This window comes from Sminthopsis crassicaudata, chromosome 3 (assembly GCF_048593235.1).
Source record: "Sminthopsis crassicaudata isolate SCR6 chromosome 3, ASM4859323v1, whole genome shotgun sequence".
NCBI lineage: Eukaryota > Metazoa > Chordata > Mammalia > Dasyuromorphia > Dasyuridae > Sminthopsis > Sminthopsis crassicaudata.
Genome location: NC_133619.1, coordinates 327,143,714 through 327,157,872, shown reverse-complemented (window position 1 = coordinate 327,157,872; position 14,159 = coordinate 327,143,714). Strand labels below are relative to the sequence as shown.

Genomic DNA, 14,159 nt, shown 5'->3' with positions numbered 1-14,159 from the left:
GGATGTGGGGAAATTGGGACACTAATACATTGCTGGTGGAGTTGTGAAAGAATCCAACCATTCTGGAGAGCAATCTGGAATTATGCCCAAAAAGTTATCAAACTGTGCATACCCTTTGACCCAGCAGTGCTACTACTGGGCTTATATCCCAAAGAAATACTAAAGAGCGGAAAGAGACATATATGTGCCAAAATGTTTGTGGCAGCTCTTTTTGTTGTAGCTAGAAACTGGAAGATGAATGGATGTCCATCAGTTGGAGAATGGTTGGGTAAATTGTGGTATATGAAGGTTATGGAATATTATTGCTCGGTAAGAAATGACCAGCAGGAGGAATATAGAGAGGCCTGGAGAGACTTAAATCAACTGATGCTGAGTGAAATGAGCAGAACCAGAAGATCACTGTACACTTCAACAACAATACTGTATGGGGATGTATTCTGATGGAAGTGGAAATCTTCAACATAAAGAAGATCCAACTCACTTCCAGTTGATCAATGATGGACAGGGGTAGCTGCACCCAGAGAAGAAACACTGGGAGGGGAATGAAAATTGTTAGCACTAATATCTGTCTGCCCAGGTTGCATGTACCTTCGGATTCTAATGTTTATTGTGCAACAAGAAAATGATATTCGCACACATGTATTGTACCTAGACTATATTGTAACACATGTAAAATGTATGGTATTGCCTGTCGTCGGGGGGAGGGAATAGAGGGAGGGGGGGTAATTTGGAAAAATGAATACAAGGGATAATATTATAAAATATATATATATATATATATATATATATATATATATATATATATATATATATATAATAAAAAAAAAATCAATCCTGTTCTGTTCAATGTGTGGACCAATAAGTTACTTATCTTATACCTTATTCATTTGGTACTTGATGTACTTTTTTTACTCTCTCTCTTTGGAAAAGCCCTAGATGAGTGTCTTACATAAAAATTAACTCTCGTGGTATGGAAGTAGGCAGTTCAATGAACCAAAATATGTGAGAAAAGGGAGATATCTCATTAAAGACCAAGCTCCCTAGATCTGAACTTAGCAAAATCACAGGCCTGGACACAGATCAAAGAATGGATTTAACACTTTCAGTTCTAGTTCTTCAAGGTTAGATTTGAAATTGGGATTAAAGATGAGCCTCTGGAACACGTGGGGGTTCGTACCTAGTGAGGATGACCCATATACTCATGAACTTCAAAGAAATCAAAACACACTGAAGGAAATTTGAAACACAAATATAGATATCCTTTCCAGTCTCTTTTGTTCCATGGAACATTAAAGCTTCTTCATAGAATCTTGTAGCTGGCAAATGTTTTAGTGAGACATTGTCTATGTTTGTGAGACAGAGGGTGAGTAATAAGAAGTGGGTATGGTCCGGTGAAACTGATGGGAACAAGAAAGGTACATGTGCATGGGGTCTATGAAAATGCTGCAGGCCAAAATATTTTGTTATGAATGAATGCCCAGAAAGTGTCATTTCATTCCCAACTCTCTTGGATGCACTCAGCAACTGCAAACAACAATCAGAGTTCTATACATGCTTTGCTTCAAAATACATAAAGCAGTATATGATGAGCTTGAACAAGCATGGTTGAAGAAATTCCTCTGTCAGCTCACATGCTATTGGGTTTTAAACTTCATGAGGGCAGGGGAATCTATCTCACCATAATTTTGCATTTCCAAGCGCCTGTCGCACATATGCAAATGTGGTTACAGAAGCAAAACAGCAGTGACATATGTCCTCCATAGATAAAAATACTCTTGACATTCTCTCTCTTCCTTGTATTTGTTGGTCACTAGTCTAATCAGCATGACATCCCAAGATCAGTTGAGATTTAATTTTTTCTTTATTTTGTGTTTCTCCCTCCATCTGCACATTGAAAGTTTATTGCCTCAAATGATAAAACAGTGTACATATGGACCACATTTATACAGACTTAAATCAAAGATGAGTGGACTCTCTGATCTGGTGCCCTTTCTTTTAAAAGACAGTTCCGATTCATGTCTTGGTAGGCGTAATTGGATAGTTGGAACATGTACCCTGCTGTCAGGAAATAGACAAAGCCACTCGAAACAAAGAAACTTTGATGTTTTCTGCCACTGCAAACATTTTAATGGTGGCCTGAAACCAAGCAAAAGTCAATTTTGAGGTACAGCACAAGGGCACAGATCCTATCATCCAGTACCTGCCACTGGTATTATTCAGCAACCACTCAGGCTATTTAAACAAAATCATGGCTGGTTTCACCTGTTTTGCCCTTTGTTCTTCAAGCTTAATATACTCCTAAGTGAATAGATATATTAACATATCTCTAGGTAAATAGATGTCTGAGGACCCTTGAAATTCAAAATACTGATTCTGTGCTTTTATGTTAGCTCTGTTCCTCTCCCTCCTTTTCCCTCCCACCTCATTTCTCTGTCTCTTTCACTTGAAACATGCAGTTGACAAAAAGTGAGATTTGCAAAGAAGGCAAGGGTAAGATCTTACTGCCTCTGCTTTCTCTCTTGAAACACTAGATCAGATTACTTTCAATTCCAACTATGTTACTTTTGGAGCTCAAGAGAGCAATGACAGTTCAAAGCAATCCCAATAGATTTTGGATAGAAAACTCTATCTGCATCCAGAAAGAAAACTGTGGAAATTGAGTGTAAATAAACATATGCTATGTTCACTTCTTTTTTCTGTTGTTTTTTTTTAATAATCTCCCATGATTTTTCCCTTTTATTCTGATTTTTCTCGCTCAATATGATTCATAAAGCAATGTGTATTAAAAATAAATAAATTAATTAAGAAAACAATGAGAGCGAGTAATGACAATATGGAGCCTGGTATAGGATTGCATATGCTCCAGGGAAAAAAATGGGCATAAACAATCTTCCAAAAGTAATGCAACTTAATGCTTTAAAATTCCTTGACTATTTAGTTAAACCTCAGCTTTGGAAAAAGTGAGGCAGGATTGTTAATCAATCAGTCAATAAACATTTATTAAGTGTCCATTATGTGAAAGGCCATTCTCTCTTAACAAAGAGTTATAACTAATTAGGAAAGAACATTGTTTTTCCTAAAGGTTAATTGTCGAACTTTCTTTTGACTGGAGAGCATACAAAGCCCTGGCTGCTTTCTCCAATCTATCTTTATATTCTATTTTTTTATAGTTGGAGGGGCTAACCCCTTTAAATCCATGCATAACCCCCCACCAACAGCCAGCAATGGCAGCTGTTGAGTCACTGTCCCCACCATGGAAAAAAGCTCGGTGGGCAAGTTCCTTCCAAGAATCTCCGGCAGCAAGGATGGCATCATAGGCAATCATGGGGGCGTCATGTCCACTACTGCCTCCCCAGTCAGAATAACTCACTGACTTATAGAATTGATCTCTCTCTTTCACACCAAAGGACTCTGGAAAAATAGGAGGTCCACCATTTGAAATCCCTCGAAGTTTCAAGTACTTTTCCCATTGATCTTTGAAATAATCCCTGTAGCCAAAAAAAAAAAAAAAAGGTTGGGGGGAGAATGTGCAGTAAACTGTAAATCCCAAAGTTAGCAATCCACAGTAGAAAGCCAAAGCAGATGCCTTACTAAGGAAATTAGCAAACTGATAGCAAACAGCTTACAGGAATAAAAATTAAAATTAGTAACATTTCTAAGAGACTTAATTAGGATTTGGAAAACACTCTCCTTGCAACAATTCTGTGAGATAGGTACTAGTGCAGGTAGCATTCACCCCATTTTACAAATGTGGAAAATGGGACTTAAGGAGAATCAGTGAATTGTTTATGATCATAAACAATATCAGAGTTGTGTGTCAACCCAAAAATCCTGGCCCCAAACAAAGTACTTTTTCTACTAAATAGATAGTTAGATTGATATGAATAAACAGCATGATGGGAAGAACTCAGATCTTCATGGATGGATTTGGGAGGGAAGGAGCATTATGCAAAATTTCACCTTTTAAAGGAGAACATGAAACACATAACCACAACTACAGGAGTCTTCAGGAAAAATCTACCTGTGCCTTTCTTATTCTAAGAATGGCAGCATGGAGTGACCTCTAGAATACAGAGGAAAAAGGAAGTTATGTGGCTGCTTTCCAAGTGACTTCCTACATTATCAAAATATCAAGTGGAAAAAAAATCATCTCTCAAGGATCATCACTAAGTATTGCAATGCATTAGCATCATGGATCAAGGGATCCATGGGGAAGACAGAAAATAGTACATCTTTGCATTTGCACTAAAATAAAAAATCACTACTGTGTGTAGATGCCTCTCATTGGCAAATGAAAGCTAGAAAGCAAATAATGAGGGGGAGTTAGATTGATTATTTGTATGTTCACTTGGACCATCCTGATTATCATAGGCTATGGATTTTGAGTATGAACATTAGGGATGATATTCAAACCAAGATATCTCCCAATAGAGCCAACTTTTCAAGTAGCTGTTAACTTCAAGTAAACCTGAAAACTTAAGTGAATGAGGAGAGAAAGGAGAAGATACCTATTGAGGGCTTCTCTCTAAGCCACGGGTTGGAAAAAACAGTTATTAATCCCATCGTATGACCAAGGTATACTATAAACCAAAAATAGCATTAGACTCACCAGGATTCAAGATTCTCTTTCACAAAATAGCCAGCCTGGTCAATGTACTTTTGGGCTTTTGGTAGCACCTCCATCAATCCCCTTCCCCATTCTTGAGGGGGTTTGCCATTCACTGCATAAGAGGTAAAAAGAGCAGAGGCAACAGCCCCAAGGTAGCCGGTGGGATGGTGATGGGTCATGCGGCCACTTTCAATGCTCACTTGGATCAGAGTGTCCTGTTGTTCAGGGTGTGGGAACCTTAGTCCGATACACATGGCACGCATGGCAGCACCACAGCCCCCCTCCTTTTTGCTGAATGGAATCCTCCATCCATTGGGTTCATCTGGCTTCAGCTTCAAAGCATTGCTCTCACTAGCAGCACCTGTAAGGCAATGTATCAGTGCCAGCCATGGACTGGTGAAACTCAGCTTGATTAGTTTGGCCCCAGCTCCAAGGATGCATGTATAGTAAAGCTTAATTAACTTGGGCACATAACACACATTTCCCCAGTCTCTTTTATAAAAGTAGGAGGGGGAGAAAGTAAATAAGTATTTATTCAGGGTCTATAATAATCCAGGCACTGTGCTACAAATGTTACTTTATTATTTTTTTAAAATGTTACTGTATTTGACTTTCACTACTACTCTGGAAGGGAGGTGTTGTTATCATCCCCATTTTATAATTGAGGAAACTGTGGCAGATAGTGGTTAAGGGATTTGCCCAAGGCCACATAGCTTATAAGTGTTGAGGATAGATTTGAGTTCACTCTTGAGACATCAAAGAGGATATATCTAGTAGAGTTGGTGCAAGATATGGAATGTTACCATCTATGTGACCTTGACAAACCATCGGAAAATGAAGGGAGATAGGGTTCCAGAAATAGGAAATACCTCTCCTTGGCAAGAGTGGCAGACTATTAGATTCGAATACTACAAGGAAAAGTGGACTGTATTAATCCCTCTAAGGTTTCAAGATGGTAGATTTAGAACTGAAAGAGACCTTAGAAGTCATTTAGTCCAATCCTTTATTGTATAAATGAGAAAAGTAAGATCCAGGGCAGTTAAATGATTGGCTTAAGGTCACTTAGGCCCAAAGAAGCAGAGGAAGATTTGAAACAAGATCCTCTGACTCCAATCCACAGGTCTTACATTTTGCCACTATTTTACAAAATAGACTGGTAATGGTTGAAAGTCCAGAAGAAAATTCTATATCCCAATCTAATTCAAACACAATTCTCTTTCACCTAACCACACTTGTTAAGGGCTACACCTAAGTGAAAAACTCAGAAAGCTTGTAAAAGGTTAAAGGGGACTGTACCATTAAGGGACGGGGTGGGACAGTTCTCTGAAAGCCCCCACAGCTGTGAATCATAACATACATGAAGAAACTGCAAATCAGCCTTTATTGAGGCAGATGTTGCTTGTGGATTGGAAATGAAATAAATTGGAGACAAGAGGGGAGAGGAGAGAAATCAGAGAATGCAATTGCCCTTCAGTCTCCTTGATGTATCATTATCATCCCCTCACATGAAGGGATCTATTCTGTTGGTCAGAATTAGATCCTCAGCAGCCACTAGCAGGTAGTTCCCGTAACACACACTTGATTTGCCAGTCCCTAAAATGATGATTACCTGGAGCTCGGCCAGTCATGTCATTCATGCATTCCTTGTAGTGTCTTGCTATGAGGGAATACACCCGGGTCAAGTCCTCTTCTTTCCCAGCAGCAATGAGGGCTTCTGCCGTTGCCAAGTGCATCACTGTGTCATCACTGACTCTCCAGCCTTCAATATTGATGGCATCCAATCCTCCAAGTTCAGCAAGCTGTTGATGGATCTTCTCACCATCAAAGAGGAACTCCCATTTCCCATTGAAATATCCCAGGGAGTCACCTACTGCACTTAGTACCATGGCAGCCATGTATCTCTCTAATAATGCTATGCACATTGTGTATCCCAAATAGGTCCCCTTTGAGAAAATCTGTAAACATACAAAGGAAGAGAATATAACATCTGTGAATGTCAAGTTTAACTCTATAAGAGACCTGATAAAGTCAAATAAGATTCTCCTTTCAATTTGGCTTACTTAGACCTTCAGAATGTTCTTAGGTCACTATACCTAGTCTTACTGTACTCAGAACTCATAAGCATTTTGCTTTGTATCCTCCTAATACACTTGTAGTTTATATGTGATATTCTATACTATAGTTATCAGTATTGTTTCATCTGTAAGTTCCTTGAGGGCAGGACCTGTTTCTTCCAGCTTATGTTTTCATTAGTCTCCAGAACAAAATTCCATATACAATAGGCACAGAATGTATGTTTATCTAAGACTACCTTTAGCCTTGATTCCTAGAACTATTCAAATAACTACAGAGATTGTTCGAAAACCTTTCCATACTTCAAGCCTCTGATACTACATACTTCCCTCACTAGCTTAGCTAAAGACAATTCACCCCCAAAAGTTTTTTTTGAAAGCCATCTCACTCCCCAAGTTTCCTTCACTCTAGTGTCTGATGAAAAGGCAACCTTTCTCTTTGCCAGAACTACCTCTTGTATGTGTGTGTGTATATGTATATATACATCTGTATATATGTGTGTATGTATGTATGTTTGTGTATATATGTGTGTGTGTGTGTGTGTGTGTGTGTGTTTGTGTGTGTATGTGTATGTGTATATATAAGGAAATGGCAAACCTTTTCAGTATCTTTGCCAAGAAAATCCCAAATGGAGTCATGGAGTCTGACACAACTGAAACAACTGAATAGTCCCCCAAGGCTCTGTCCTGGTCCCACTTCATTCTAAATAACTAACTCACTCAGTGATTTTATCAACTCCAGGAGGGGGAGTTGCTTTTTTTTTTTTTTTTCTGAGGCTGCGGTTAAGTGACTTGCCCAGGGTCACACAGCTAGGAAGTGTTAAGTGTCTGAGACCACATTTGAATATTTGAGACCACATTCAGGTCCTCCTGAATTCAGGGCTGGTGCTCTATCCACTGCGCCACCTAGCTGCCCCAGTTTGCTTTTTTTTTTTTTTTCTAATGCAGATAATTTCCAAATAGAGATACACACACACACACACACACACACCCTTTCCCTCCTTTGCAATGCTTTCAGACCCCATAGCTTCCTTTAAATCCCAACTAAAATTCCATCTTTTATCAGCAGCCTTCCCCAACCTCTTTTAATTACAGTGCCTTCCCTCTGTTAACTATTTTTTATTTATCCTGTATATAGTTTGCTTTGTGTATATTTGCTTCCATGTTTTCTACCCCATTAAATTGTAAACTTCTCGAGGGAAGAGTCTGTCTTTTGCCTCTTTTTGTATCCCCAGTTCTTAGGACAGTGCCTGGTACATAAGAGATGCTTAATAAATTTTTGTACATACAATACATACATAGACACATATATGCACTTATATAAACATATATGGGTGTATATATGTGTATGTGCATACCTACACCTAATCTTACCCTAGTCTCTCTTCTGAGTTTCAGTCTATCACTAACTGCACTGTGCTAATTATTTTACAATCATCATCTCATTTGGTTCTCACAACACTGGGAGACGGATATTATTATTCCCATTGAACAATGGAGAAAACTGAGGCAAATAGAACTTAAGTGACTTGTCCATGGATACATATGTAATAAATTTCTGAGACTGATCCTAGGTCCAGTGCTCGATACATATCTAATTCATATTAGAATGTGTACTCTTTTGCTTTGCTCTTTATCTCCTGATAGATATAATGGGCTCAAACTTCAGTTGAGACATATTTTGGGGGCATGATCAAGATAGGAATTTGTTTTATTGGGCTTTTTGTTTTGTTTTGTTTTTTGTTTTTCCAGTGGGGGTAGAAAGGGAAAGAAAATAGATTTTTATTCATTAAAAAAAATAAACTCCTTTAGGTTAGGGACTGTTTTTGCTCTTTTTTGTACCTCTCTCATTTTTGGACAATGTCTAACACATAATAGGCACTTAATAAATACTTGTTGAGTTATTGGATTTGGACCTAAGCTCAAATTCTGATTCTAGCTTTTATACCTCCCTGTGACCACAGGCCAGTCACAATCTTTGTTCTCATCGCATTCAATGATCCCTAAGATCCCTTCTAATCTTCTGACTATAAAACTATTGGTCTTTTAATACTTTAAATACTCTTGCTTATCTTGGTGAATTCCTCCAGGGATTGTGTGAGTTTCCATTTTCTTGGTGCTTTCCTCTGGGAATTTTCAGAGCCTTTACCCCACCTTTCCTGATATGGGTTTTTCTTTCATAATCATTGGTCATTTAACCATTAACATCATCACATATTTAAGATGGGTTTTGTCACATTTATAATACTAATAATAAAAATAATAATTAACATTTATATAGCTTTTCAAGGCAGTTAGATGGGTAATGAATAGAATGATAGGCCTGAAGTCAGGAAGATCTGGGTTCAAATCTGACATCAGATCCTTACTAGCTTTGTGATCCTGGGTAAGTCATGTAACCCTGTCTACCTCATCTGTAAAATGAGTTAGAGAAGAAAATAAACCATTTTGGCATCTTTGCCAAGAAAACCCCATATGGGGTCACAAAGTGTTGGACACAACTGAAATGACTGAACATATCCTTTCAAAGTTTGCAAGGAGCTAATTTGTTATTTATTATTAAAATTATCTCATTGGACAGGACTGAACAACCTCACTTCACCAGTTGCTATGAAGATCAAACAAGAGAATTTTTGTAATATGCTTTGCAAACTTCAATGTCAATGTTAACTATTATTATTATTATTCCAGATGAGGAAACTGAGGTCCTGAAAGGTCATAGAATCATACAATCCAACCTACTCATTTCACAGATGAGGCAACTGAGGCCCAGAAATCTTAAGTAACTTCCCCAGTGTCACATAAGCTGTAAGTGGCGAGTCAGAATTTCAAGCCAGGGCCTCAGACTCTCTTTTCTCTCTTTCAGTAAAAAAGGGAGGGTTATTCCCATTTTACAGATAAGAAAAATGAGGTTTCAAAGATATTAAGTAACCTGCTCGAGATTATGCAACTAGTAATTAGCCTCACAATCGGGATTTGAATCCAAACCTTTCCTGACAGCAATTTCTTACTGCTTTTCTAACTTGTGCCTACAAAGAGATTTCTCATGTGTAGTGCATGATTTTGAAATACACCAGCAGTGTTGAGGACCCCTTCACTTTCACAGCAATGAAATCAAATGTTCTAAAATAAGGCCCAGACGGTGGTTTCCTGATAGTCCAGGACTGTGGGTGAGAAACAAAACTGCGAAGCTGGGTGCGGGTACTCGCCTCATCCAGGACTTTGGCAAAGGCCGTCAGGAAATCCTAGCCCAACGCTGCGGTTTCGGAACCAACTATGCTCAGGGTCCTTCTCCAAACGTAAGGAAACAGAAACCACTCAGCCTATGATCGGGAACCCAGCACCCACCCAGCTAGTTAACTGCTGGCGACAGGGAGCCCTGGGGAAATCCACTCTTGGTTGTGCCCCGTTTCTGTGCCAAGGAGTCCACGGGGGGATAAACTCCCCTTTCCCCCCATACCTTCACTTCTCAAGCCGAGCGTGGGGTTCAGAAAGAGAAAGCTCTCTTGGCTCTGGCCTTGGATCCGGCTCGGCTTAGAGGGATTATCCAATCGTGATGAAGGCCAAAAGCGCTTGCAGGTCAGAGGCAACGGCCACTCTACCCAGAGCTGTCTTCCGGCCTGCTGTGGGTCTGCCCAGACGGGAACAAGGGCAAAGAGAAAAGATTCATACCCGGGATAGCCGCGCCCTTTAAGGAGGCAGGCGGACGGAGCGGGGCGGGCTGATTGAATCCTCTCAACAAAAAAATACTGGATACGAACTATCCTGCCCCTTAGGTCCTCTGCAAAAGGGACGTGAAATGGATAAAAGGAGGACGGGAGAATGATTTTTTGTTTGTTTGTTAATGTTTTGGTATTGGTTGTTCCCCCTCCCCCCTTTATTGAAGTGTTTATTGTTTGCTCATTTCCATTGGCTTTTTTTTTTTTTCTCTCTGCAAGAACATTTTTTTAAAAGGATTTATGATTTTTCTCATATTCTTTTTTCTCTTGGGGGAAAGTATTGTTGAGCGCTGTTGGGGAATTAATTCTACTTTTATTCTTTTTTCCCCCTTCCCTTAATAGTATTTTATTTCTTTCAGTTAGATGTAAAGAGTTTTCAAGATTCACTTTTGTAAGATTTTTAGTTCCAAATTTTTTTCTTCCTCCTTATCTCCTCTCCAAAACAGCATGCAATCTGATATAGCTTATAGCATATATATATATATATATATAGTCATTTTATCATGTGAAAAAATCAAAACAAAAGAGAAAAACCACACAAAAGAAAAAAAAAGCAAAAATAGTAGTTTTGATTTGAATTCAGTCTCCATAATTCTGTCTCTGAATGTGGATGGCATTTTCCATCACAAGTCTGCTGGAATTATCTTGGATCACTATATTGCTATATAGAAGAGCTGAGTATCATAGTTGATCATCACACAATCTTGCTGTTATTGTGGATAATGTTGTCCAACCAAAAAATTTAAAAAGAGGAATCACCTTATTTCACAAATGAGAAAATTGAGGCCCAGGAAGACAGGGGGGACTTCAGCCAAAAATTAAGCCAATCCAAAATAAGAGGGAGAAGTTCTAGAGAAACTTATAATGGCCTGGAAAGCTCACCCAAACTCAGAAGAGTTTGATTTTCAGAAGGAATGTATGAAGCCTTTGATATATCCAAGTTTAATATGGCTCATAGTTCTTTTTTTTTCCATTTTCTAAAAAAAAGTTTTTTCCTCCTCATAATTGATTTTCTAATACCTCTTTCCCTCCTCCCTACTTGGGAATCATCCCTCTTAACAAAATGGGATGTATTTTCTTTTCATTTGCTAAAATCATCTCTATTCCTTTAAAATTTTATTTTTATTGATATCTTGTTTTTACATCATTTTCATTTTTAAACACAGCCCTTTACTTACTCAGTAGCCATCCTTTGTTACAAAGTGGTATATTGTTTTCATTTTGTATTTTTTCTTTTAAAAATTTCTTTGTAATTGATATATTTTCTTTTTATAATCTCCTTAATTTTCAAATGTAATCCTTCACTCTTCAGTAGCCATCCTTTGTAACAAAGATTTTTAAAAAAGAGGGGAGAAAAACTGTTCAGGAAAATACCAGCCAAATTAGCAAATTTAACAGAATATGTAACATTCTACCCTCCTAATTTTCCTACCACTCCAAAGGAAATGAGCTGTGTTATCTCAATTCTTCTCTGGAACCAAGCTTGATCATTACCAGACATTTAGTTTTGTTTGGGTTTTATTGTTCTTTTACATTGTTGCAGTCATTGAATCTATTGCTTTTTGTGGCTTTCTGCTAATTTGATGCAATGTCAGTTTATATGTTTTTCCAACAGTCTCTGGGATTCTTCATATTCATTATTTCTTCCAGGACAGTAATATTCCATTACATTCATATACCACAATTTGTTTAGCCATTTCCCAGTGGCAGGTACAAGTTTTTCATTATTTTTTTTTCAGTGATATTATGAATATTTCAGATTGTATGGGATATTTTTTCATTCTTTATTTGACCTCTTTGATAGGAGTGAAATCTCTGGGATATTGTGCCTGGTGTCAGTGCAGTCAAATATATAGAGATAGCTGAAGATAGGTATATAGATTTTACATATACATATGTACATATCTATATATGATAAATAGATTGAATAGAGACAGAGAAAAAGAAGAGAGGTTAAAAAAAAAGAAGAGAGAGAGAGAGAATCAGACAGGAAGAGAGACAGAAACAGACAGAGATAGAGAGAAAGGAAGAGAGAAAAGGAAGGGGGAAAAGAGAGAGACAGAGAGACAGAGACAGAAAGACAGAGATAGGGAGAGACCATGACAGAGATACACAGAAAGAGATTACAAAGTACTTTCCAGAATAGACAAATCCACAGATCCATCAGCAATGCAGCAGTGTGCCAGTCTTTCCCTATTCCTCCAACATTGATAATTTATTTTTGGTTATACTTGTCAATTTGAAACTCACATTTCTCAACCTCAAAACACTTTCCCACAATAATCATGTGGAACCCATAATGAAAGTATTGTTATACCCACTTTACAGCTGAAGAAATAAGGTTCCTAAACTGACATTGATGCATTTCAAGCATCAAAATGATGTGAGTGATGTAGACACCTGATAATGGTAAGCATCAAAAGTTGGGGTTCTGTCATATGAAGATTTCACACTTTGACAAAAGATTTATTTAAAGGAATATATTACAGACAAAATGAAGGGATACAATAGACACTAGGAATGGTAAATATGAAATAGAGAGGGAGAGCACATGAAAGACAAGTTCCTAAGTAGAATTCATAATTACCTAGTAGAAAGGGAGCACTTCATGAGATTGGGGCATGTTCTTAGCTGGAAGACAAAATCCTGAAAGGGACTTGGCACCCTAAAAGAGTCAGTTACCTATAAAAAGGAGAAATGGTGTGGGAAGCATGGTGGAGTTACAAGAAATACCACATGGCATGGGTGGGGGAAATACACACGGCAGAGTGCCCTGGTGGACTGATCCAAAACAAAAGAAAGCAGCAGCCCTGGGATGGCCCATAAGTAGATTTTGTAGGGAAAATTTAACCTCAGGGAAATAATTTGGATTTCTGACCAGGTGTGGCAAGGTGACACTGCTTCAGACCTCAACCAGAGAGTGGGTTTCAGGGGTTTGACATAACTTGGATTTCAGACTAGACCTCTCCAGAGGGTGGATCCATGACGCTAAACAGATCTCTATCAGAGCTTTTCTCCCTGCCTGCTTCAGGGATTAATTTTTATCAATTCCTCTGCTAACTACACCTAAACTGAAAGGCCTTATCAACATGAATTGTCCACTATCATTCAATTAGGAAGTGCCAATGCCAGCACTCAGACTTAGATCTTTGGTTTTCTTCACACTCCAATACCACAAATAAAACAAATCAAAAGCAGAGAGTAAAAAAGAAATTAGCCAGGGATAATTGTTATGGACCAGAACTTGAAACAAGGTGCTAAGTCAGTGGAATTGATAGAGACAATGATTATTTAGCATGGTATTAAACAGTTCTCTAGTTCATACATCTACTTAGTATTTACTATAATTCTACAAGATTCACACCTTTAAGAGAGCATATATAAACTAGGATTATATTCTAGGATTCAGTCCGGGAGATTCAGAAGCCAGAGCTCAAGCTCTTGGAACCAAGACTACAGAAGGCCTCTAAGAAAGCTAACCAGGCCGCAGGAAAGGAGACAAGACTTGGAAAGAGACAATAAAGGATTTGGACTTTAATACCTGGCTGCATTTGGGGTGATTACTGAACTGAAAGAAAGGCTGTCTCCAGAAAACCCAAAAAAAACCTGCTCCCAGAGAAGATTACATTTTAGATAAGAATATTACAGACAAAGACTTTCTAGCTCCCAAATTCCACATTATGGTAACCTCAGTTTACCTTCTTGATGGCATTTAAAATATCAAATTATTTTCTCCTTGGATACCATTCAGCCCACTCT

General features: G+C 38.2%; 1 protein-coding gene across 1 annotated transcript; it reads right to left on the bottom strand.

Annotated features, from left to right (window-relative positions):
* Positions 1-2,097: 2,097 nt before the first annotated feature.
* Positions 2,098-10,399, bottom strand: ADPRH (ADP-ribosylarginine hydrolase). The gene is made up of 4 exons (XM_074301317.1): positions 10,142-10,399; positions 6,219-6,564; positions 4,610-4,970; positions 2,098-3,488 (listed from the first exon to the last, which is right to left on the bottom strand). The coding sequence occupies exons 2-4, from the start codon at positions 6,529-6,531 to the stop codon at positions 3,077-3,079; spliced, it is 1,086 nt and encodes a 361-aa protein (XP_074157418.1). The 5' UTR covers positions 6,532-6,564; positions 10,142-10,399; the 3' UTR covers positions 2,098-3,076.
* Between the last annotated feature and the right edge of the window lie 3,760 nt (positions 10,400-14,159).